The sequence below is a fragment of the Bactrocera dorsalis genome, chromosome 4, assembly GCF_023373825.1.
Source record: "Bactrocera dorsalis isolate Fly_Bdor chromosome 4, ASM2337382v1, whole genome shotgun sequence".
NCBI lineage: Eukaryota > Metazoa > Arthropoda > Insecta > Diptera > Tephritidae > Bactrocera > Bactrocera dorsalis.
The window spans coordinates 63,961,442-63,988,185 of NC_064306.1; the positions used below are offsets into that span (position 1 = coordinate 63,961,442).

A 26,744-nucleotide genomic window follows, 5' to 3' on the forward strand; every position below is an offset into this window, starting at 1 on the left:
GCTACACGTAACGCAAAGTGTGCGACATCTGGTGTGCTTTTTCGTTGTAAAATCCACTTGGCAGCACCGCGGAGAGCTAGTCATGTATTAGCAGAGAACGAAAAATATTAGTTTTTCTTTCACATCATTTTGTCGCGGACGGGGAAAATTTTTGGTCGCAGTGAAATTGATAGTTTTTTGTTTTGTGAAATTCTAATTGGAAATTAACAAGAACTAAATAAAATCAACTAACAGTGTTGAATGTGAGTACATTTAAGTTGGTCAAGTGTGTATTGGTGATTTGAATTTTGCAGGAAATGCAATGAAAATTTATCAGCAGGCTCCAGAAAAAATTAGCAGAAAGTTGAAGTTCGAAAAACGCAACGGTGAACGAGAAGAAGCACACAAAAGATACATTTTAGGACAGGAGATTGGATTTTCCTTTACTTAACTACGGTGGTGTGAAGGGACATTTTCGAAAATTACAACCCCCCGCCGCCCCCCTTTCGTAGGGTGGTTGACTGGTGTGTAGCGATTGCGACTGAATATGCTAGCCAACGGTTGCTTGGTGGTTGCCGAATGAAATATGGGTTGCGTGGTGCCTCACATATATGTACATACACACATACATACATAGCTGCAAGCAATCGTATGTTGTTCGTGTGTTTGCAAGTAGGAGAACACCCCATAAGCTGCGCTAGGTGGGTCGTTAAAAGCAGAGTTAGTCAGTCAGGAATTTTTCAATGCTTCCCAATTTTGTGTGCGCATACCCAGTGAGCGCAAGGATTAAAATTTTACTCGCGCAATGCAGTGACCTGGATGTGGTTGTTAATATTGCGAGTGGGAGAAGAAGTAATACATATTGGTGTATGGCGATATGCGCACAAATTACCGTTGCCTTTATATTTGCTTTTCATATTCTTGTGTTGTTTTTGTTTTTTTTTTTTTTTTCTTTTTTACTTTTGCTACTTATTGCAGTGCTTGTTATTGTTTACGAGTACAAGCACGAACAACGTTTCATAGAAGAAAAATGAAACAAGAAGCAAAAAATGTCTGGGCTGACCGCATAGGTACATAGAGTAGTACCGATATTGACACGAAAGTAAGGCAATACAAGCAGGTAACAGGTAATAATGTTTTAAGGGGCTACAATGTGGCAACACAATGGAAAGCAGGACACTAGTGTTGTTGGAAAAAATTGGCTGAAATGTGTGCGTTTCGGCTGCGCGTTGTCAAATACAATATTATTACTGCTGCACAAATGATTTTCCACCAACTTTTTCATATTCATATATGTAAAAACATATGTATGTGTGTGGCTCATAAAATTTTAATTACAAATATTTCTGTTAAGCACCTAGATGCCTACATACAGATATGTACTCGTGCCTGCGTTTATTGTGGCGTTGAAAAAGTGGCTGCCACCCAAAGTAAACGAAAGTTGTGCGAAAAATGTCGGTGAAGTAATACTTTTATGGCCCCAAAGTACATACTTTAATACAAAAAAAAATATGTAGATATACATTTAATGTGCACACACAAACGCACATACTCATTTTCGCTAAATGTATGGCACTACATATGCGGGTACGAGTAACTGTGCTGAGAATTTGGCATGAATACAAATGTGCTGCTTCTGCTGCTGCTGCTGCTGTTGTAGGCATTGGCGAGCAGAAAGTAAGCAAAGCGTATCGTAAAATAATTGAAGAAATTAACAACAGCACTAAAAATAAAAAATAAAAATAAAATAAAGTAAAGTAAAATTAGAAAACTAAACTAAATACTTGTGAAAATTTTTCAAACAAAATACAAGCAACAAAAAAACAACAAAAAACGAAAACAAATGAGCATTTTTTCAACCTTACTGCGTTGTGGCCGACACTGTTGCTGCTACAACACGCTAAAAATAGCAGGAACATTAGAAAATCAAACACGGTTTGGCTCAAATTAATGGCGCTATATAGTAATTTTGCGTTAGAAGAACAGGAGTAACGTGCTTTTTTTAAATTCAAATGCTTTATAACTTCACATTCCAACATACGCGCTGCTTCCAGGTAAAAAGTGTACATATGTATGTATGTATCCACATACATAGCTATAAATAGTATTGAAAGCAGCAACAGCTATGCAAATATCGCAGTTATTTGCTAAGGTCGGGCGTAAATATATATGTATGTAAGTATGTGTGTGTGCATACAAAAGCTTATCGGCAGCTCTGAAGTCGCTTCGATACTCGTATCCAATGAATATCCACACAAATTTTCAAAAACTTATGCACATACATACATATGTACTTATATAGAGTAGTGTATGCTTTTATGTGTTTTGAATATTTTTTACGTGTTCGAAAGCAACAAGTTTGATAATTATGCTGCGCACTGATAAACATTTATGAAACACTGAAACCAGTTTGTCAAATTAGCTTGGTATAGGCGCGTGTATTCCTAATCTGCTTTGAAAACTTGTGGATTTCTGGTGTTTACTTAGTTTTTTTTGTTTTTTAGTATTATTTATTAACGTTTTAGCGTTAATACGTAAATATTTTGTTAAAAAAATTTAGAGAATGGTGAACACACATATAGTTACATATGTATAGTTTTTAATTTGAGATACGAAGAGTAAATTTTTATATATTTTATACCCCTGAAAAGGGTATTTCAAGCTCGGAGACCCCTCAAGACATATTAACTATAAATGATCAGCGTGAGGAGCTGAGTCAATTTAGCCGTGACCTTCTCTCTGTCTGTCAGGTTTTGAGATATCGATCTGAAATTTTGCACATGTTTATTTCTCCTCAAGAAAATGCCAATTTGTTAAAATCGCCGATATCGGTTAACTATACCATAAAGCTGTCATACAAACTGTTCGACTAAAATCAAGTTCTTGTATGGAAAACTTTTTTATTTGACGAGAAATCTTCAAGAAATTCCGCAACAATAGTTGCCTCAGAGAATGCCATAATCTCCAAGGAAATTGCTTAGATCGGAAAACTATATCATATATGTAGCTGTCATACAAACTGATCACCCAAAATGAAGTCCTTGTATGGAAAACTTTTTGGTTTTACAAGATATCTTCGTGAAATTTGACATGGATTATTGTCAAAAGTAACGGTACTTTCTCCGAGCAAATTGTTCAGATCGAACCACTATATCATATAGCCGCCATACAAACCGACGGAACAACATGAAGATAAGGCGCTTTTTATACTCTTTTAAGCTATAAGAAATGCACATGTGAAGGGTATTATAGCTTCGGCGTTGCCATAAATTTCTAATGTCACAACTAAATCCTTCAAAAAAGGAAATAATAATAATAATAACAAAGCCAACTCATTTAGTTAAATACAATTAGCTTAATTCGCTCAACAAATAGTGTTATCTAATATTTTTATCGCGACAATCTTCAAGTTAGTTAAAAAAATAAAAAGAAAATTAACGCTAAGCGGAGATGAAACGCAAATAAAGCGTTTAGACACCTTTTTGTTGCCTTTATACTTTGATAAGTGTGTTTAGTATTGATTTTTGCACAAATAAGCAACAGGCAAGAAGCAAAAAAACGCAGAAATTTGATAAACACGTTAAAATGCTTGAAATAATTAGCTAGCAAATAGCAAAATTCCAAACAATTGTGACAAAACTCTGTCATTTTGGCTTATGCTTTTGAATAAAGCCACTAGATTAGCAAAATAGCCAGCGCAAAAGCTGGCAAAATAGTTTTATTAGTGTGACCTTGCCTCTATATGCGCAAATATGTAAATAGCTGTATGTGTGTATCATGTTGAAAAATAGTTTAGTTAAAACTTTTTATCTACAGCTGTTCTAATAAGCGAGTTTTTGTTTTAAACTAAAAAAATTTCGATTTTACAAAGCGGCTAGTGTGCCACTAATAAACGCTTACCCGCTGCGCGTTGACGGTGTTGTCTCATTTCGAATTGTCTTACAACGCGCCAACAGTTTTTGTTATTATTTTTTGTAAAAATAAGTATAAAACAGTACGCGCGCACATAACAACAACCACCGTGACACCATATGCAAGTGAGCACACACACATACATGCATATATGTATGCATATGTACGTTCATGTGTGTGTGCTGTATGTACCAGATATTTTGCCAGAGTGTCGGCGGCACACAGAACGTTGGCCACCCAACTTCCCACTAACGTGTCAGCGTTGGAATGAGCACAGCTAAACAAGTAGCTTACTATATTCGCACTAGTATAGGCACAAGGAATATACATAATATACTTTCTATGCATACAAATAGCAGCGGCTCACGTACATACATACATACCAACAAATGAGTACACAATGAAGCATGTAAGAAACATACATACGTACATACATACATACATATGTGTGTGCGTATGTGACTAAGTATGCAAGCGTGTGTATGTATGTATGCAAGTGTTTGTATGTATGTGTGTGTGTGTGCTTTCATGTCATCGTGCAACAGTAGAGCAACACTTTACTTCAAAAACGATAAAATTAGACAAAGTGTCTGCCTGCTAGCTAGCCTACCTATCTGCTGGCGACCAATCGCTAAGTCTGCCATGCGTACGCGTTTGTTTTTCCTGGCACAATGTTCGCCACCTTTTTGTTGCCACACCTGTCAACCCGCAAGTGTTTGCAAGTTTGCCGTTATTCGTGTTTTTTTTTCACTTTTCCTTTATTTGCACTGCAGCGCGTAGTCGAACCATGCGCAGCAGCAGCAACAGCAACAGCAACAAGCCGAAAGTGTGCAACTGTAAAAGTTTTTCGGTAAAACAAAACGGACTGTGAAGTAATTAGAGAGATGTGCTTTCGGTCACCTACATATCCAAATTGTAGAATGATATGAAAATAGATTGCGGTTGTTGTTGTTTTTATACTTTAGAGAAACAATTAAAAAAAAAATACAAGAAATAATTAAAATTAATTTTTTTAACAGTTCTTGTTTTTTGTTTCAGATAAAAATAAAAACCACAAAAATTTGGTTATTTAAAGTGTTAACAGAAATTTTAAGGTGAAAAAAGTCTATATCGACAACATTGCCATATTACTAACTTCTATAGGTCTGGTAGTTTGGCTGGAAATCGAGATAAACCATTCTTAACCCTGAAAAATTTAGCCACATCCCCCTTCTTTTTACAGACCAATATTAATGTTTCTTTTTTTATTTTTCATTTCCGATTACTATGAATTTTTTTAAATTTTCAAATGCTGCTGCACTACTCTAAAAAGATTTATAAAATTTCGAAAATTCACGTCGTAGAATGATTTAGAGTTCTTAAAAAAAAAATTGATACCGCCAAAAAGGTACCAAGGAGTGAGGAAATTTAAAACTCCCTACTTTTTTGAAGAATAAACACAAAAACATCAAAATTTATTGAGGTATGTTCATTATCATTCCAAAGAACATTCCTTGACATTTATTTTTTGAAGATTATTTATTTCAAATATTGGCCGCGGCTACGTCTCAGATGGTCCATCCATTGAGATCAATTTTCGATGACTCTTTCGAGTATTTCGACTGGTAATTGGCGAATAACACGCTTGATTTTTTGCTACAAGGCCTGAATCGGAGCGAAATTGTCCACATAGACTTTAGACTTTACATATTCCCACAGGAAAGAGCCTTAGTGGCCAATCGACCGACCCAAAACGTCTGCTCACTAAAGTGTTCTCTCAATAAATTCATTGAGTGATGCGATGTGTGGGAAGGGGCGCCGTAATGTTGAAAGAAAATGTCACCGAGATCACGACTTTTAATTTCAGAAGACGAATAGTCGGTTATCATGACGCGATAACGGTCGCCATTGGCGGTTACGTTCTCATCGGCATCATTTTTGAAGAAATATGGACCGATGATTCCACCGGCCCACAAACCACACCGAACCGTTGTTTTTTCTGAATGAAATGACAGTTCTTGAATCTCTTTAAGTTGCTTTTCGTCTCATATGCAGCAATTTTGTTTTTTTGCATACCCATTGGACCAGAAATGGGCCTCATCATTGATCTAAATTTCGCTCGAAAACATCGGATCTTCTGGGAACTTTTCAAGAGCCCATAGAGCGTAGCGATGTCGGTTGGGAAGGTCGATTGCCTTCAGCCTTGCACAAGCTGTACTTTGCACGTTTTCAATTTAAGATCTCGACGTAAAATGCGCAAAGTCGTTCCATACGTCAGTCAGAGTTACTGCGACCAGCGTCGATTCGACGCCGCAAGGTCTTCGTGTAACTCTCAGCTATGGCTTCACTGCGTGCTGGACATGGTCTATTCGGTCGAATATTATGCAATGAATGCTAAAAAAATATTGAAAATAGAACCTCTGCTTGGATCACCTGTTATATGCTCAAATGTACAAAGCTGTTATTATCAGTTCAATTTCGCACATTAGGTAACGTTTGGTTAGGTAATAGGTAATCAGACTGATATTCTTAAAGTCAATAATGATCCTACTTGAACGTCGGCTCGTTCTGATCAAACATATCGTCAAAGCGTATTTAGTCTGTCACAAATTTCTTAAAGCGGCTAATAGCAACCCCAACTAATTTGCTCGGTTCGTAGAAGGAATGACTACCAAGTTGCTTCAATCTTACTTAGCAAAAGCTGGACAATGGAATGAAATCATCTCTAATATTCCAACTAACTTTCCTCCATAGAGCTTTGACAAATTCTATAGCCTCACATCGTAAGCACATATGGCAGAGAATCGTTGCGTTGAGATGAATCTTGCTAAAATCAAAATATCTTTGGTTGCCCTTTGAACTAGGAAAATCCCGCTGCCGCTCAAATGTTGCTTGTTAACTAATGCTTACTGAGCTCACAGCCTACAGATCCACTGCTAGAATGCACTAGGTCAGCGCAGCACCGACTCAGTCTGATGAGATTGGGGTAAGGGTGTCCTTACTCAGCTCGTCAGCTTTGCAGTTTCCAAGTTTTGTGATGTGACTTGATAATCGCAACAGTATGATATTGAAGTAAATTGATGCTATTGGCAGTGAGTTCAGACATTCATTGACTAACCTTGAGCGCACTGTTAGCGAGCTCAAGGCCAGCTTGTTGCTCTGCTTTCAATTTGAATGCACACCGCTCTGAATGAAGCAGCACTTCGAAGCAGTGCATTTACTGGTACTTTTATTGCGATCACTTTTACTTGAAAAATATTACAGCGGTCTGGTGCCTGAAGCAACAGTTAAAGCTGAGCGCTCGCAGAAAAAGAACTTTGTGAGTATGTACGCAGAGAAGAAAGAAGAAGATGGAAGTTTTTCGAACTAATTTTATAGACCAGGGTAGAGAATAAAAAAACTTATAGTAGAATGAAACCTATTGAAAACAAAAGATGAGAAAATAAACATTAAGGGGTTATATACAGTTAAAAGGCCGAGAAAAGTGAACTTTCCGCATTTTTTTCGGAGAAAGCTTTTAAATTGATTGATCCAAATAATTGTACACATATTATGGTATCTTTTTCCTTTGTTTTAAAACCTAGTATTGGTAAAAATATTTATTTGGAAAGGAACTAAAGCTGATATCCGGCAGCTCCTCACAAAAAAGACGTTTTGCGATGACCACTATATCTTTGAACTGGATCCTCTGAAATTAAATAAGTAATGTGTAATCTAGTAATTAATCGAAGGCATAACCAAAACAAATTTTTTGACAAAATGTCGGTTTCTAAAAAAATCGATTTTTGACCAAAATTCCGGCCTTTAATAGTTTATAAAAAAATATTTATCGATGAGAAGAAATATTCGATTATTTTGTTAAAAAGTCGATTAGCAAGTAAATATGCAGACAAACAACTTTGCCATCATTGTTATTTGACAATTTTATTTAAATTTAAAATGACAGGATTAGCTAATCTCAGTTGACGTTTGAACAAGCAGACACATACACACATACGCATGCAATATGTTCAAATGAAAGTTTTGTATGGTTATACGATCGTTCTAATAAACTCGTTGTATATGTACATACATACATACATACATATATACGATCAATCACAGATGGACGAAAGCAAAGGAAATGCCAAACTGCTGACCAATACGCGGTGTACTCGCGAAAATAATAACAAAGCAACAATGAAAATAAAAGAAAATTGCAGGTGTTTGTACAAAAGCTAAACAATAAGTTGGCACACGCACCCACACACACATACACACGCACAGTGAACACACATAAGCGGGCCGTATAACGGTGCCTTGAAGATAATTGTGTATTTCCTTACATGTGTTCGAGTAATTAAAGTTCACACATATACATATGTATGTGTGTGCTGTATGTTTATATATTTGCGAATAAAAATAAATAGATATCTGAAGAATTTGTATTTTATAAACGCCTGAGCTTTTATGCGACATAAAATGCTTATGAGATGGTGCTGTGCGAAAAAGAGTATGCTCATACTTATATGTATGTATTCATATACAAACATATGTACATATATACAGGTGGAAGTATGCAAATGTGTGTGTGTGTACAATTGAAGATCGTTTGCGTTGTAGTCGCGAAGGCGCAGTTTACTTGCGACCCCACACATATGCATGCGTATGTGTGTGCACAAATGTAGGTGCAAATTAATTGTGCAAACACGCGCTTGTATTTATAAACTTTATTTGCCTACTTTACACTCGTGCTCAGATAAAAGTGCTCAAATGCTGGAATGCACGCCGAAAAAAAGAAACTTTATTGCTGAAACTTCTTCAGAGTTCGTTGCTGCTATTGCCACTTGTTATGCGTTATGTTTGAGTACGCACCCTTTGTACAACTTTCTACAGTGAAACCTCAATATAATGAGATGAGGTCAAAAATCTCGCTTGAGAAGGGCTCTCATTTTCTTTCTGGTGGAGGAAACTACTATTTTTAAACGATTCCAAATTGTTGTTGCATTTTTTAAGACACTTTTGATGAGACTTGTCATTGTTTGAGGAGACAATGGGTAAATATGAACTATGATTTGTTTGCCATAAATCATAAAAAGTTATCGGAAGTCAACGAACAAGTAGTGTTCCTGACCTTTGGCAAATTTTTCCAAAAATGGTCGAAATCTTAGTACTCGTATTATATATAGCTCAAATAAAGAGTGATCCATTTCGAGATTCCCTACTTTTTTAAAGAAAAAAACACAGAAATTTCAAATTTAATGAAGAATATTTATTATCATACGAAAGAACATTCTTTGGCATTTATAATTTGTAGATTATCTCTTTCAAATTTTGGCCGGACAAAAGTGAAAAGCATTGATCTTCGCCTACCACCGAGTACTGAATGCAAAAGTCCTATTCTTTATAATAAATTTCTGAAATTATATTCATATATTCTACATTCTTAAACTCTTACAATTTTGGAAGGTATTTAGTGTTCGAAAATCCACCCTATGCAGCCTTTTTCTACAAGTTTTTTAACCTTTCTTCCCAACACGTAAAGATTGATATCACACATGGTACATACACAGTGCATGTGTCTTTAGACTTAACGAATAATCTCTAGAACCTCCTCAAATTCGTTTCATCGAGTTCTCACTGTCAAATCTTTCGTTACCTTGCATTATTCATTCAACGATCGCTATTATTATACATAAATCTGTGACTTTTCTGAGACATGAGTGTTCTAAAAGTTACTCATACCACACGGCGAACATGTGTCAGCTCAAAATATAATACCACCTGTCAAACATGTGGCAACTTGTTGAAATCATATTTCAGTGGAAATGGTAAACAAAAACTTTATTTTATGTGTATGAGTAGCTTTATTTAAATTTAGTTCTTGTTTAGCTTTGGCATTTTAGTCTTTCACAGCAGAATTATTCATAGACACATATATTTAGTTTCGCTGACTTTTTCGCACGATCGATTTAAAATCGAGTACTGCTTATCTATGTTTACAAGAGGGAAGTTTTATTTTGCTTTCGTATATTTATTCCAGTTTCATGGCAAATTAGTTTTATTCGACAACGAGAAATAAAAACAGCAATAAAATAGAATTTCAATAATTTTAATTTGCTGAGAAGTAATTAAAATCAATAACACATGTGAATGAATTAAAAATTACATATACATATGTATGTAAACTAATGTATCAATATGTACGCGTGTACGTATATTTTTGTAATTATATTACATTTACTCCGTCTCAGCTTAACGGTTCCGTTGACGTGAGTAATTCCTTGAAGTATTTAGTTATATTAATTATTTACACTTCTCATTTTAAAATCTCTTTTTTATTGTGTGCTAATTGACATAAATATTGAATAAGTGTTCAATTAGCTGTCATTAAAAGTTCAACTGAAAGGCTGTAAGTCCGTATTGTTTCTCCGAGTGATTACTGCTTGAATTGTATCCACATGTTTTGTAATAAGACATAACCTTAAAAAGGCCCAGGTATACGACTAGGAGCAAAAAATTGTAATAGTAGTTACTTTGTAGATAATTGTTCCTTATTTATTCTTCAAAATCTATGTCCTCACCCTCAAAGTAATTCCCTTTGGCTTTAATATTGTTGCCAACGATTTTTTCTAATACTCAAAACAGTTATTAAAGTCAATTTCCGGAATAGCCTTCAACGCGCGGAGCTATTCACGTTGAATGCCTTCAATTGACTCAAAACCGTGAGTTTGCTGAATAGCCAGAAGTCACTCAAAGCTAAATCAGGAGAAAACGGTTGTTGCGGTGCGATTTTGGTTGAAAATTTGGCGAAAAAATCACAAGAATCAATGCAGTATGCTACGTAACAGTAGCGTGCTGCAAAACCCAAGAGTTGGCGGTCCATAATTCCGACCGAATAGTAGACAAATGACAAATAACCTTGATTTTTGACCAGCTTTGACGTGGTTTTTTCGGCTTCAGATCACTATGCCACGATATTCGGCCGATTGATCGTCTGTTTCCGGGTTGGAAGCATAGATTAAAGACTCATCGTAATAACACGTTTAATGACATTTTGGTAGTCGGAAAGCATTGCTTCACAGACGATAACACGCCGCTGTTTTTTTGCAAAATTTTAGTGATTTTATAACCAATCGTGTTTTCACTTTTCTTAGGCCAAATCATTTTTCAAAATGGTTTCATTGATCCTTCCGGTATTCCAACAATGCCATTAAGATCTCTGACTGTTAATTGGGGATTCTCAAGCACCAATTTCCTTATTTTATTGATGTGTTGCTTATCAGTTGATGTTGATGGCCGTCCTGAATATATTTTCAACGCGTTCTCGAGTCTCCTTGAATAATTTGGACCAATCAAAAACACTTGCTCGCGTCAAACAATTGTCACCGAAGGTTTCGGCACCAGAAATTTGATTTCCAACACTAAATTTAATGAAACTTCTTTGTTGAATAATTTCACTCATCGTAAAAATCGCTGAATTCACTTGATGTAATTCAGAAAGACAAGCGTATTCTATGATGCACCAAAGGTATCAAAGGAACGTGTTGGACATATCATTTTTGGATGAAAATGTTTCAAAAATAAAAAAAAAAAATTAATTAAAATTAATTTAAGCACACATCGCATTGTCCCCATCTGCGCCCATGACACTAGAAAAGAATTGCAGAGACAAAGATTTGTTCTAAAACTCTAATGCTACTACAAAAATGGTATAGGTATAAAATCGGGATTGTTGGACAGTTTTGAGGTCATATTCATAGACCTGCATCTCGTCTTCAGTGTTTATACGTTTGATGAATGTGGGGTTATCAAATACGTTGTCAAGCATCTCTTTAGCGACCTCTACTCGACGTCGTTTTTGCAAAATATTGACGGCTTTTGGTTCGAGTCTATTATTAACACTATTTGTATCCAAAACATTAACTAAAATGTATAGAGTCGATCAATTAGAGATGTTGAAATCATCTACCATCTTTCTGAGAAGTCGAATTATTCAATTAAAACAAGAAAAATTGTTTTCTGCACTCTTAACAATTTCACGATAGAAAGAGAAAACTTTTCATGCAAATTCAGGGATGGGAACATTCTTAATGATGAAATGACAGTACTTTATGGTTGTAAGCTAACTCTTTACAGAATATTTCTATATCTCTTATATTCGAAAATTCCGAAAAGATAATTAAGAACGCTGTTCCACTTTTTACCTCGGAAACTTAATTATGCCCACGACTGTAAACGAAGAATAAGTACGCGCGTGCAAAAAATTAAAATCATCAAACTATTAAGATGATAAATGAATTGTTTAACTTCTGTTCAGATTTTATTGAAGTCACTTCACACATACATAAATGCATTTGTATTTATGCACATGTATGTATATATGTACAGACGTGTTTACACATAAATTAACAATCAATTCAAATTCATGACATTGCATTCTAATTGATTTCTTTAAGTCACTTATTTCGAAGGCAAATACTAGAATTTCATGTTCAAGCACATTTTTTTGAAAGGAGTAAATTTGAGAAACTATTGTAAACTGAATCAATTAATAATAATTGTAGACGAGAGATGTGAAGCTGGTGCGTACGTACAAATATGTATATGTATATGGTACATATATACATAATAATATTATGATGGTAATTGACGAAATTGTAAAAGAATCATAACATTTTTTTCAGTGTTGACAAACAATTTCACACTTTATTTGGTTAACGGTAGAAAATATAACTCCTGACATTTTAATTTAAGCGGAAGCTAAGATGAATATGTTCAAGAAATATTACATAAAAAAAGAAGAAGAAATTTTAACTTAAGTAAAGTATAATACCCTTCACGTCATAAAATTGCATAAAAAGTTCTTTATCTTGATATTGATCGGTCTGTCAGTTTTGTATGGCACCTACATATATGTTACAGTGGTCCGATTTGAATAATACATTTTGACAAAGAAGCACCTGGAAATTGTAATTACATATATTCCTTGTGAACCAGTTTGTCTACAGCAGCTGCTTAAGAGGATACATGAGTTTCCTCGGGTAAAAAACAGCCTTTTCAACAATTTTTTTCTCATATAAAATAAAAATATTTAATTTAAATTTTTTATTGTTACCAACATACACTATTAAGAAAGAAATTCTGAAATTTTTGGAAAAAAATATTTTAAACTCGGCCATTGCGACGCCATTTCTGGTGCCCCCTTGGAAAAAAGATCCCCGTTGGCAGGATAACTCCATAAAGGATCATCTTAAGTGAAAAAATACGTGTTTAAGTTAAAACCTTAACTTAGAACTTGGACAAAGGAAAAAAGAACTGAAAATTGGATAAAAAGATGAAAATTTCAGTCAAAATTTCGCGACATATTTTTTTCAAATAGTTTTAATCGAAAAAATCCCTCGTCCAAGTCTTTGAGAATTGTATCTCAAGGCCTGTGTAAAATTTCATGAAGATCGGTTGAGTAGTTCTCGAGAAATCTTGCCAACCGACTTCAAAAACACAGTTTCGAGAAAAACGGGTTTAAAGACGGCAAATTCTCAAGGCTGTAACTCCGACTCTATTACTCGGATCGTCTTGAAAATTTACGATAATATTCTAGAGGTGTTGTACAATTTAATAAGACAATAAAAAAGAATCGATTTTTTGAAAATCTTAAACCCATGTAAGTTCTTAAGTGGGTACACCTCAGTAATGCATTGCGATTTTTATAATGGGTAAAAATATCGATCAAAGAATTTGTCCCAAATTTTGTATTTCAAATCAAATTTCGTGTGCGGAATCGTTGCGAATGTTGGAAAAGAATTACGATGATTCAGTTCTATGAAAAATATAAGAGATCGTTGTTGACATGTCTCATCCTGGACGATCTCTCCAACTGATGAAAATAATAAAGAAGTGAAAGATATGGTCCTAGAAAATCGTCGGGCAAATGTTAGAGAGATGGCTAGAGGGCTCTATATCTCTCGGGAAACCGTTCGAAGGTGGATATTTTGAGCATGAAACGTGTTCTTGCTCGACTCGTTCCGATAAAGCTGAATTTTTTCCAAAAATAGTACCGTATAGAGGTCTTTTTGGACATGCTTGATCGTGCGATTTCCGTTCCTACATTCATGGAGAGCATTGTAAATGCCTAAGAGACATGGGTTTATAAGTTTGACAAACAAACAAGTCAACAATCATCGAAATGAAGGGAAAAAGGAACCGAAAACAACACGCCAAAGTCATTGTTTGATCATGTTTTTTTTCGGTATTCGTGGTTTGATGCATCATGAATTTGTTCCGGAAGGACGGACGGTTTTTTCCTGTTCCCCAAACTGAAATTGCAACTCAGTGGAACCCGTTTTCAGTCGATCGAAGAGATGAAACAAAATTCGCTGAAGGAACTGAGGGCCATCCCAAAAAGTGCTTATGAAAAGTGTTTCAAGGACTGGAAAAATCGTTGGCATAAGTGTATTTCAGCTAGTGGGGTTTACTTTGAAGGTGACAAATTAAATATTTTGGGTTACAAGAACTTGAATTTAATAGATCAGCTGTATCAGCTATATTCAATAGTAGTCTAATAACGGCAGTTTCGACAACTGAGCAGCTTTTTGAGGAGAAAAGGTGCAAAATTTCCTATTGTTGTCTCAAAAACTGAGAAACTAGTTTGAGCGCAGACAGACAGATGTACGGATATGGCTAAATCGACTCACCTCATCACGCTGACCATTTAAATACACACTTCATAGGTTCTCCAAGGTTTCCTTCTGGGTGTTACAAACTTCGTCACAAATTTAATATAACCTGTTGAGGGTATAAAAGTAATAAAAAAGTGTATAGCATCCTACGAAGTGTCAAAATATTGTGCAATAATATTGTTGCCTTTTATTTTACGTTATATCGTGTGAAAGTTAAACAATTTGTGCAGTCTTGCACACGTCTTCATGGAGAAAAATATGCACATTTGTTTTGGTATATAAATAGGTTCGTAAATATGTGCGTCAAATCTATCTAAATTGTATGCTGTATATGTATGTATGTGCAGCTATATGGTTGCTTGCTTCAAATTTACATTGCATTCTGCGCCGGAGACAAATAAATTAGCAGCAAATATTTATCTAGCACCTTTTATGCGTCTCCACCGCAGTCTAACGCATCATGGATACATGCAGACAGACATACATACGCATACATATAAACAATTTATGAATTTACAGGCTTTAGGAGATATAAAGCACACTCATGTATGCATACAGCGCCATAACCAACGTGTGCGTGACAAGTAAACGTTGTGATTTGAGTTGAGAGCCCAACGGCAGTAATATTAGAAATTATAAAAAAAACCTCCGACACACCTGACCGGGCATAATCATACCGTAATGTGATCATAAAAATCTTGCTTGTCATACAGGGCCGACTTAACGAGTCATTTGGGGTGTAATTTCAACACGCGCGGAACGAATGTTGGCTGACAAGCTTGACCAAAGGCCTAGAAAAGTTAGAAAAGTATATATGAAAATGCAAGGTAATCATATGTAGATATGTATGTACATTTGAAAGTCGTTGCCGCATCGTTTGTTAGGCTTTACGGCACACAGGTATGTCGCCGACAAAAACACACCACCAAAAACTAACAGTAAAATAAATTATTTTAAAATTATACGGTAAAAGTAAGAAAACCAAAAAAAAAATAAAAAAAAACCAAAACACGAAGAACAAAGTCACAATTGTTTTGCGAGAATTTCAACAATGGAAGTTTCTGCTCAGCTGCGGGCCACATGTCGTATAAGTAATATGCACACAAACACACACACACTCACATACATTTCATATGTGCATAGATAGACACGCTAAATGCGGGTGCAAACGCTAACGGTGCCAAATACACATTTGTTTAAAAGAAACACATTTCCATACATACATACATACGCACAGACACACAAGCAAACAAGCAGTAACACACACATGCATACATAAGTCCATTAATATGTAGCAGTTTGTATACTTTGGTAGGCAGTGCATATTATTTGCCAACAAGTGTGCGCTCGCCTTCGTGCAACTGCATGCATGTGCTCATACATATGCACGCATACATATTTATGCATGTTTGTGTGTGTATGTGTGAAAGTGTGCTTTAGCAAATCGTTCTCTCATTACGTTCTAAATTAATTGAAATAATTTACTTGCGCTTGTGCAAATGAATATGCATTGCTGCATTTCATCTCACTCCACCACGCCCCCTGCGCTCACCGTTCCGCCATTCGGTTGTGTGTGTGTGTGTGCGAATTTTAAAGAGGATTTGCGGGATTAAAATGCAATCGCCTATGACACCGCATTGCCATTGTAAATATGCCGAATGTCAGCGTCGCGATGCATAAGCGACCGCTTAATGAGAAATATCGCAAATATGTTTGCTTTGCGACGCCAGTGTGCACACAGCGTCGCCTAATTGATGGTGCATTTATCAAACAAAGAAATATTTGCAATTGCTGTTTTTAAATGAATAATTAGAATTAATAAGGGATATGAGCCGCAAACAGCTTTGGCAGGAAGGCACAAGGGAAGCGCCCCGCACCACTTATCTATCTATCCTATCATTTGTTGTATGCTCGCCGTTTGAATTTTACTACAAATGGTCACCGGGCACTGGCGCTGATATTGCGACATCACTTTGCTGTATTGTTTTGAAACACTTTAAACACCTGACACTTTTTAATTCGTCTAAATATTATGCAGTGTTGCCAATTTAATTAACTTATGTCAAGTGTCTGCGCAGTGTCGTGTCTCCGACAAGTGGAACATTAAAATGTAAATTGTCAAAAATTGAAAGGTTACAAGGAATTCAAAATATTTCGAAGTGTCTGCCAAATTAATAACAAAAGAAGAAGCGACCCTGACTGCGGTTGCACCGAAGCTATAATATCCTTTACATATGCATTTCTTATAGCCTTTTTTTGACAGATTACGCGTGAGTCGTGTCAAGCTGTCATGTGTTTTAGTTCAGTCTTGTTTGACACTTCATCGTAAAACGACGCACCTCGGACTGACATATGGAACGACTTGGTACATTTATGTCGAGATCTTGACATTTTTGAGTCAAACTTTGTTCACCGAAGTTGCCCATTTCTGGCTAAATGTGTATGTAAACAAGAAAAAATACCACATTTGGGACGAATAGTAACCGGAAGACATTCAAGAGCTGCCATTTCGTCAAGAAAAAACAACGGATTGGAGTGCTTTGTGGACCGGTGGAATCATCGGTCCTTATTTTTTGCAAAAATGATGCCGGTGAGAACATAACCGTCATCGACCGTCCGTTATTGCGTGATTTCCGTGATATTTGGTTTCAACAAGATGGCGCCACTTCTACACATCACATCAATTAATGGATTTATTAAGAGATTACTTCGGTGAGCAGATAATTTCACGTCTTGAGCCGGTCGAGTGGTTACCAAGATAGTGTGATATCACACCGTTAGACTTTTTCCTGTGGGTATAAGTAAAGTATAAAGTTTATTCGGAATTGTACTAAACGGTTGGAAATTCTGAGACGTAGGCGTGGCAGACCTTTTAAAGAGAAATTCTTCAAAAAATACTATTGTGGAACTTGTAGTGGTCGCTAAGCTCGCGTGAGGCTCAATCACCTAGTAGCAAATCAAGAAAATTAAAAGAAGGCAGAGCAACTTGGAATTGTGCCCATTTTGCTGCTAATGAAAGAATAAGTGCGTTTCCCGCACCAGCTTTAAAATTCCTTTGGACCCATGGTGACTAGGTTTTATCATGAAACCGCCGACTATAATAATTATTAGATAATTTAGCAATTCGAAAGACAGAGGCCCGTAAAATCGATGTTAGGCGAAATTATTAATGTTAGGTCTAGCAAAAGTTTTTTTTAGACAATTTAGTTGAAGTATGCACCGTTTTGTTCGACAACTGTTCCCACGGGAACAGTCGGGTTTAAGTAACCGGAACGGGTCTGGACTTTTATCCGGCCAAGGACTGTCAACTCGGTATTATGCCTCGAAATTATTTCGGGAATATTTTCTGCCGCTACAACAACAACCACAACTTGTTGCTCACTTGATGGATACATAAGTCCTTATCAATGAGTGCGGGCAGGCGTTGTCCCGACGTTACATTCCTATAAACTAAACCTGACCACTTCTGGGCGACTGCTTACTTCAAACGTTGCAATTGTTGACAAACCATATCTGGATTAAGAGTTTGGCCATAGATGACAAATGATTTTCTGTCAATCCCACTAAAACACACAGCAAAACCTTTCTGACTGGCAATCCTGGCTTGACCACCGTTTCCGCCGGCTTATCGTGACCGTTTTCACTTCAGTGTCGTGAGTGACCGACTTTTCTTAGTCTGTAACCTTCCACTTCAGATTCAGCAACGCTTTCAAGAAATTCGGCGCATGAGATTTTCTGCGTTAACTCGTGTGGCACTCACACAGCGAGGTAATTTTTATCTTCAGGCTTATTTTAATGATAGCAAACGGTTTTTTGTGACATGTTTAGCGCTTGGGCAATCGAAAAAGTGGCCGATAGACTCGACGATTTCTATTATTCTATCAGTATTATCGAGAACTATGGAGACTACTAAGGCTTCTAGAGCCTGATGCATCTTTGCCATAAAATTCTTCCGAACGAGATCCCATTGGTTTTAGGTATTGAAACATCTCAAGTGTCACAGCATCATCTACTTCTTTATTTCGCGCATTGCTTTATGTCTACGATACGAATTCAGCAATATCCTTGATCATTATATGGGACTAAGTGGAAGCTATGGTCCTATTCCTATCCATTTTTGTTACCGTTATTCGTTGTCCGCTATATGTAAGAAGGCAAATAAATTTATTCGGGTTTTAAGGACTACAAGATGTTGAAGACCTATTATACTTGCAAAATGTTAGTGGTATATGAAAAACAGGGAGAATGGAGCCATATGTAGAAGTTCACGCAAGTGAAGAAAGTTCTCTGAGCGCCATTCATTTGGGTGTAGTCAGAAACGATTCTTTTACATATGTCATGATGCTTGCTCATGACTTCCGGTCAAAGACCAAGTATCCTGTGGGTAGCCAAAAAAACATCCATTTGAAGACGAGCTAATGTGAGAAGGCGACACATCCCCTCCACAGGGTTGTGCACGGGGTTTGGGACCCGCCACGTAAAACCTTACTTAAAAATCATATAAGAACATCAATTATATCAACGTCTGATAAAACATATAATTAGCCTCAATAATTATTATAATATTACTATGACATAAATCAACATTTCTGAAGAATATTTATATATTAGTTTCAGAATTCCTCTGATAATAATTATTCAGCAAATTTTACGAAGAATCATTTAAATTATATTACACTAGATTCAAACTTAGTAAAAGCCTTTGCTTACTTGCCTGGCTCCCAACATCGCGACCACAAAAGCGATCCGTAGCCGTTGTGATTGCAAAAGTTCATCTGTTTGCGAGTTATTTATTAACCACAAATGCACTTAACTTTATCTGTAAATTGTTTTAAATCGAAATTGAATAAAAAATTAAAAAGAAAGTATACATACTGCACATGCTTATTACTCATATGGCGAATGTTCAAATTATAGGTTTAGAGTAGGAATTATGGGTCCCTTTGAAACAAAGCTTTCTTGTTCGTATATAAATTATCATGTACTATACACATAAGCAAAGGCACCGCCAGGACTTTAGAAAGGAGGCGGACAATATATAAAGCTCTGCAAACCTAGATATGCAAGCTTTATATATTAAATTTATGAACTTGAATATAAAAAAATACTTTTATTCATATGATTGAAATAAAAATAAAATGAGAGCGTAAATGGGTACCAAAACCAACACATCAAGAAACATTTCATCAATTAGCGAAACCCCTTTGGCTGAGCTACTGCATACAATTATGGTTCTAGAATATAAATATTTAATTTAATTTCTCTGAAGCGATTTAAGATAATATTTTTATTATTATTTTTTTTAATTTTAATTTTTATTTTTTTTTTTTTAATATTACTTTAGTATGCAGGCATTTGCATAAGCATATCAACTAAAAATATGTAAATTTTTATACTTGCAGGCAGATTGTGCATTACCACTGCTAGCGACGGCCAAAAGTAGCCGCACCGCAGACAGTTTCTGGCAAATCGCTCACCAAGTCACAGCGTATAACCAAAGCGAATTTAAATAGAAGCAACAAATATGTCTTCGGTTACACAGCACACGGGCAATCAGCCGGTGGCGCAACAGAATGGTAAACAGCAGCCAAATGCAGCCAACGCAGGTGGCACAACCGCCACCAACAACAACATACACGACAAAGTGGCCGGCGGCAATGGAGCAGCGGGCAATGGCGCCGGTGGTGCGAACTCAGACACGCCATCCCAGCAAAGCCCCACCAAAAAGACAGGTCTCTCGACCAAAGAACGCGTGATTGACAGTGTGCCCTTTCCGCCGAGTCGCAAACTAACAGTGGCCGATGTATTTGATGCACGCACCGGTAAGCCACAACATGACGTACTTAAGCAACATTTCATACTCGAGGGACGCATCGAGGAGGCCGCCGCTTTGCGTATTATACAAGAGGGCGCCGCTTTGTTGCGACAAGAGAAGACCATGATCGATATCGAGGCACCGGTAACAGTGTGTGGCGACATACATGGTCAGTTCTATGATTTAATGAAGTTGTTCGAAATCGGCGGTTCACCCGCCTCCACCAAGTATCTCTTCCTGGGCGATTATGTGGATCGAGGTTACTTCAGTATTGAGTGTGTTTTGTATTTGTGGTCATTGAAAATCACATACCCGAATACATTGTTCTTACTGCGTGGCAATCATGAGTGCCGACATTTAACAGAGTACTTCACTTTCAAACAAGAATGTAAGATCAAATACTCGGAACGTGTTTATGATGCATGCATGGAGGCGTTCGATTGTTTACCGCTAGCGGCACTAATGAATCAACAATTTCTGTGTGTCCACGGTGGTTTGTCACCGGAAATCCACGAACTCGAGGATATACGTCGTTTGGATAGATTTAAGGAACCACCAGCTTTCGGACCTATGTGCGATTTGTTGTGGTCAGATCCGTTGGAGGATTTTGGAAATGAGAAAAATTCCGACTTCTACACGCACAACTCCGTGCGGGGCTGTTCGTATTTTTACAGTTATGCAGCATGCTGTGACTTTTTGCAAAATAACAATCTTTTATCGATTATACGTGCACACGAGGCGCAGGACGCCGGCTATCGCATGTATCGCAAAAGTCAAACCACTGGGTTCCCATCGCTAATTACCATCTTCTCGGCACCGAATTATTTGGATGTGTACAACAACAAAGCGGCGGTGTTGAAATATGAAAATAATGTAATGAACATCAGACAGTTCAACTGTTCTCCACATCCTTACTGGCTTCCCAATTTCATGGACGTATTTACTTGGTCATTGCCGTTCGTAGGCGAGAAAGTGACTGAGATGCTGGTGAATGTATTGAATATTTGCTCGGACGATGAACTCATGACCGAGGAGAGTGAAGAGCCGTTGTCCGATGACGAAGCGGCGTTACGCAAAGAAGTCATTCGAAATAAGATACGTGCCATCGGTAAAATGGCACGTGTATTCTCAGTGTTACGTGAAGAATCGGAATCCGTGCTGCAATTGAAGGGACTCACACCAACCGGTGCACTGCCTTTGGGCGCACTATCCGGTGGCAAGCAGTCGTTGAAGAATGCGATGCAAGGCTTCTCGCCCAATCACAAGATCACTTCGTTTGCCGAAGCTAAGGGTCTGGATGCTGTGAACGAGCGCATGCCGCCGCGACGCGACTCGACGCCATCGCCCGCCGAGGAGGGACAAAAGTCGTTGTCGGCCGCCGCTGCAGCAGCGGCGAATGCCAATGCCAACGCCAATGCGAATGCAATCAATGGATAATTCTAAGTCCATAGTGTTTTAGTAGCCATGTATGTCTGTATTTAGCCTAAGCGGCCGATTGCAACGTTACGTTTCATAATAACATTGTGTTTGTTGTACTACGGGTAATACATATATACGAGTAAACGAGCGGTCTAGCCACGCAGTCACGAGTGGCGCAAATATTTGAAGAAGCGATGAAATGAGCGTAACTCTTAAGTTAAGAAACAATTCAAAGTTTAAAAGAATGAAATATCAAAATACAAATTGAATGAAGCGTGGAGTTGTGTCAAAAGTATAACAGAAGAATAAGAAGAAGAAGAAGAAAATATTAAACATAATTAAATTAAATATAAATGAAAACAAAAGCAGAAAAAAGGAAATGAAAGAAGTACATAGAAAATTTAATAAATATCTCGTCGTTGTTATTTCATCTCGTCCTACTTTCGATGCACGGTCGGTCGTACGCTAATTTCTTCAATGTAACTGAAACTGTGAACGCATGCGTCGGCGATGCACAATTGCATTGGTGATCCGTGCTATAACGGTAATATGTTGTATTTCCCGTTAGTAAGTAATACGAGCAGTTCAAGTGCATACACGTCCGCCCACACACATAGCCATAAGCATGGATGGATTTGTGTCGGGCAGGAGGGCGTGTGTGTGGAGGGAGCTTCACGCATTGTTGGCGTCGGCGTCGTGCACACTCATCTGGTGATCGTTTTGTGGTCTTATACGTGCCATCTTCAGTATAGTCATACATATATACATACATATGTAATTGCTGCCTTTATTCGTTCTGTTCGCTCGGTCCTACATATACATAAATATTTTATCTAAGTCATATGTGTATGCATTTTCCAAAAATGCCTAACAATTAGAAGAATAAACGTACTTGTAAAGCGATTTATTGATTGTAAAAAAATATAATATATTTTAGTTAACATGTAGTTAAAGAAATAGTATGTGTACACCCCCGTTAAACTGGCAGGGATGTTGTTGCTAAAATTGATTACATACATACGTAGTATATATGTAGTATCTATAAGATACATATATACAAATTTTCTACTTTCTAGCGCTTGCGGAGCGAAACAGTGCAGACTCTCGTTATAAGAAGTTTGTCCAACGGCACTCACTACGCTCTATACATGTATAACTGCATATTGCCTAAATCTCACACACTCTCTCTCTCTCTCTCTGTATCTATCTAACTCTCAATTACTTAGACCGAGCCGAAAAAGAATCTCGAAATAATCATAAAGCTTAGCAATTTTTATTTTGGTATTTTTATAATGATTACATGTAATCTATATTGATCTACAAATTAATATTTACAAATACTATGCATAATATGAATATATGAATAAAGAAGAATGATTGTTAACCAATTGTGTGCAGATCGCATTAAAAATTGTTTAGTTAATTGTTAATCAATGAATAGAGACTATCATTTTTTGGTTTTGTATAATTTTCTTTCTATGTAAGCGAAATGTAACTATCTACTATAAAGAATTTAATGAAATTTTTCTTAAATAATATTACATTTACTTATAACTGAAATGTGAATTTACAATTAAGATTAAAGCTAAATAAATAAATAAAAATCAAATAAATAATAAATGAATAAGTTAAATACAACAAAAATATAAAAAAAAAATATTTGCAAAACAAAGAAAAAAATGTTGAAACTATCAACGCAATCAGCAAAGCAAATGCTAAGTTAATAAAAGCAAAATACATGCATACATACTTTTTCATTAATTCATAATTATTAAATATAAAATATAAAACTTATAGCAATTTGAAGTACTTTACATTATAGAAATACGTACATATAACTTTAAATATCGCCCAAAGTACAGCAAAGATAAAACAGTTTAAATCCATTGCACGAATACACAAAATTAATCAGAGACTTTCGGCATACAAGCGCTGCAAAATTGAGTTTTCAAACAAAAAAATACTAAATGTCTGATTTTTCGCAAATTTGTATTAATATTGTTATGTATTTTTATTTTGTTTTTGTCAAAAATCACTAGGCAACGCAGGCAAAAGAGCGCAGTTAAGTTATCGTTATCGACTTTAATTTTTTTGTTTTGTTTACAATTCGTTAAGCAAATAGCAGTGAATTTAATTAAACATTTTTCAATTAGCTGATTTATGCGCAACATTAAATTAGTTTTGATTTATGAATATATTAATCGATGGCACTCACAAAACTTGATCGTAAGTTTGATAAAACAATATGGCAAGAAATGTTGCTGCGATAACAGTTGCGTATAATTTCCATTAGGTTGTGATCGGTGAAGATTGATTCGAATTTTTGTCACTGATAATAGCTGTAGAAAGGAAAATCTAAATAAATTTTGTATTAAATTATTTTTTTTAATTAGGCTAATTTATTTTCAAACAAACATTTTATAAATTCAATTTTTGAACAGTGATGATTGACTAATAAATTTTCGCAATTATTGTCTGTCCAAATAGAATGCATAAATACTTCAGCCAAAGTAATTTTAATAGTTTTAATTGTTAAAAATTATATTAATATTTTATTACTGTTTTTTCTAAATTAACGTAGTTTATTTAAAAAAATTATTATATTGGGAAATATGTTATTATTTTTCTTTTCAAGATAGCTCTTAGAAAAATTAACGATGCACATCAAATCTAACTAATCTAATAAAAATAAATTGATTTGCGAATCGAAAAAGTAATGGGAAAACTTATAGACAGCAGTAAAAGAACAGAGCCAAAATGTTTGAGACAAACTTTTTTTAAATTTGTTAAACATTAGAAGTTTCAAGTTTGAAAACATAACAATATTCTGACAGAGATACTACATTTTTTGGCAAATTTATTATTATTTGATTTTTAAGATCGCGAGTAGAAAATTTAACGATGATCAATGTCAAATAAAAGTAAATTATAAAACTTATAAAAAGGAGTAAAAGAACAGAGCTGAAATTGGTTAAAACAAATATTTTTTGTTTTAATTTGTTAGAAAGTAGAAATTTCGAGTTTTAAAACTTAACAATATTGTGATAGAGATGCTAAATTTTCTTTCTTCGAGATATTATCTTAAAAAGTACCATGAAGGAGTTCTTACATTTCATTTCCAAGAAATCGAATCTCAATATTTTCATTACGTAAAAATAGTAATTTTGCCTATTTAATGAAAATTTCCAAGGAAAAGTTTATATTTGTTTTCTGCTATGCATTACTTACACATGATGGATCATTTGTTCACTACATGATAAAATAATGATTAACTTATTTAATGCCTCAAAATATTTGTGTAGTAATTACGTTTCTAATTTAACGGAAAAAGCATATTTACATTAAAATTCAAATATTTTTTTTCCAAAACAGACATCGCAAAGAGAAAAGCAAAAACCAATCGCAATAACTCCGTTTTTATGGCAAAAAGCAGCTGTGAAAGTCTCTATAGTAAAGTAAAGCAACAAGTAATTCAAACACATAATATCAAAATATAGCATACATACATACATAAATATATAACAAATATACATATTAGGAAAATATTATGAAAAAGTGTGTATTCGTCAGAGAATGTTGCGAAAAAAGAGTCGCTTACGAATCAAGCGTAAAAACTTATACACAAAAAGGTAGTTTGAGTGAGGGAACCCATATATTGTGAGAAAAATAAAATCGAGAACGCCATAAATAAAAAAAAACAAAACCAAAAATTGCAAAGTAGCAGAGAGCACATCTTCATTTCTAGATAAATCTTAAAAATTTTTCAATTTTATTGTAAAAGTTACATATTAATTACGTATATCGTAAAAAAAAAATAAACAAAAATAACTTAATAACAATCCAAATCATATTGCAAAGCATTAAAAAGTCATGCAAAAAAGAATAAACAATTATTATAAAAACAACAAATAGCAAAACCAAAAGAAAACAAAAAAAAAATCAACAAAAAAATATTTGCGAGCAAGAAATTACCTTTTAACGGTATACAAATCTTAATGCAATCCCTTATAAAATTTTTAAAAATTTAAGTAACAAAACCAAATTATCAATGTTATTTAAATAAAAAGTATAATAAAAACAACCAAACGTTTACAGACTACAAAATTGAAAACAAAAAAATAATAACAATAAAAAAAGAAACAAAAACAAAACAAAATATAAGTACCTATCCTCAAAATAAAATGCGCACATTTATTTATTTCCTTTCAAACGATTGTTTTATATCTAAAACTATTTTATGTTTCTTGCAATATCAGCTATTTTAAAAAACTTAACATAAAATTTGGGCCTTTACTTCTTCCGATGATTCTAAAATTCTTTTTATACAATTTTTAACGAAACTTGCTTTGCAATATTCTCTAACAATCATTACTCTCTAACGTTACTGCATTTCCGCTTTTACACCTCTAAGTTAAAAAATGTTACAATTTTCAATTTTCGAAAATTTCAAGTCGAATGTGTTTTTGTAAATCTCCGTTTGACAGCTGGTTGATTTTCAGATTATAAAATGTCAATGACCGACTAGACAGTTACAGGGATCTCGCCGTAGAAGCACTTGGGTGGTAAGTATAACAATAGTTTGAAATTTATAGGATGTTTGACTGTGGCACTGCCATTCCTTGAGGGGATCGACTTGTCGCTTTCGGATAATATAAAGACTCTGCAATTTTGTTTCCCTCCCGAAAGGTTACAGGCGGCTTTATTAATCCAGATATTGTATACATATGTACATAATCGAGGCTTTGATTGATGATCGCCAATAGATAAGATGCTGCAAAATATATACTAGAATTCACCGTATTTGGACTCCGAACCTATGACTCACTGAGTGCTAGTTACAAAATTAACTTACTTCAACCAATACTTGGCTATATTATAGTTATTAGAATTATTCAATAGATATTCCATGGTATCTTTAGATAAACTTGTCTTGGATTATTGCCAAAGACAAAGCTGGCATCTCCGAAGAAATTGTTCTGATA

The 26,744-nt window shown here is 35.4% G+C and overlaps 1 protein-coding gene across 1 annotated transcript; it reads left to right on the top strand.

Annotated features, from left to right (window-relative positions):
- The first annotated feature begins 83 nt into the window (after positions 1–83).
- Positions 84–25,972, top strand: LOC105226958 (serine/threonine-protein phosphatase 2B catalytic subunit 3). Its single transcript, XM_011206102.4, has 2 exons — positions 84–242; positions 19,931–25,972. Exon 2 carries the CDS (start codon positions 20,053–20,055, stop codon positions 21,778–21,780), a length of 1,728 nt encoding a protein of 575 aa, XP_011204404.2. The 5' UTR covers positions 84–242; positions 19,931–20,052; the 3' UTR covers positions 21,781–25,972.
- Positions 25,973–26,744: the final 772 nt, after the last annotated feature.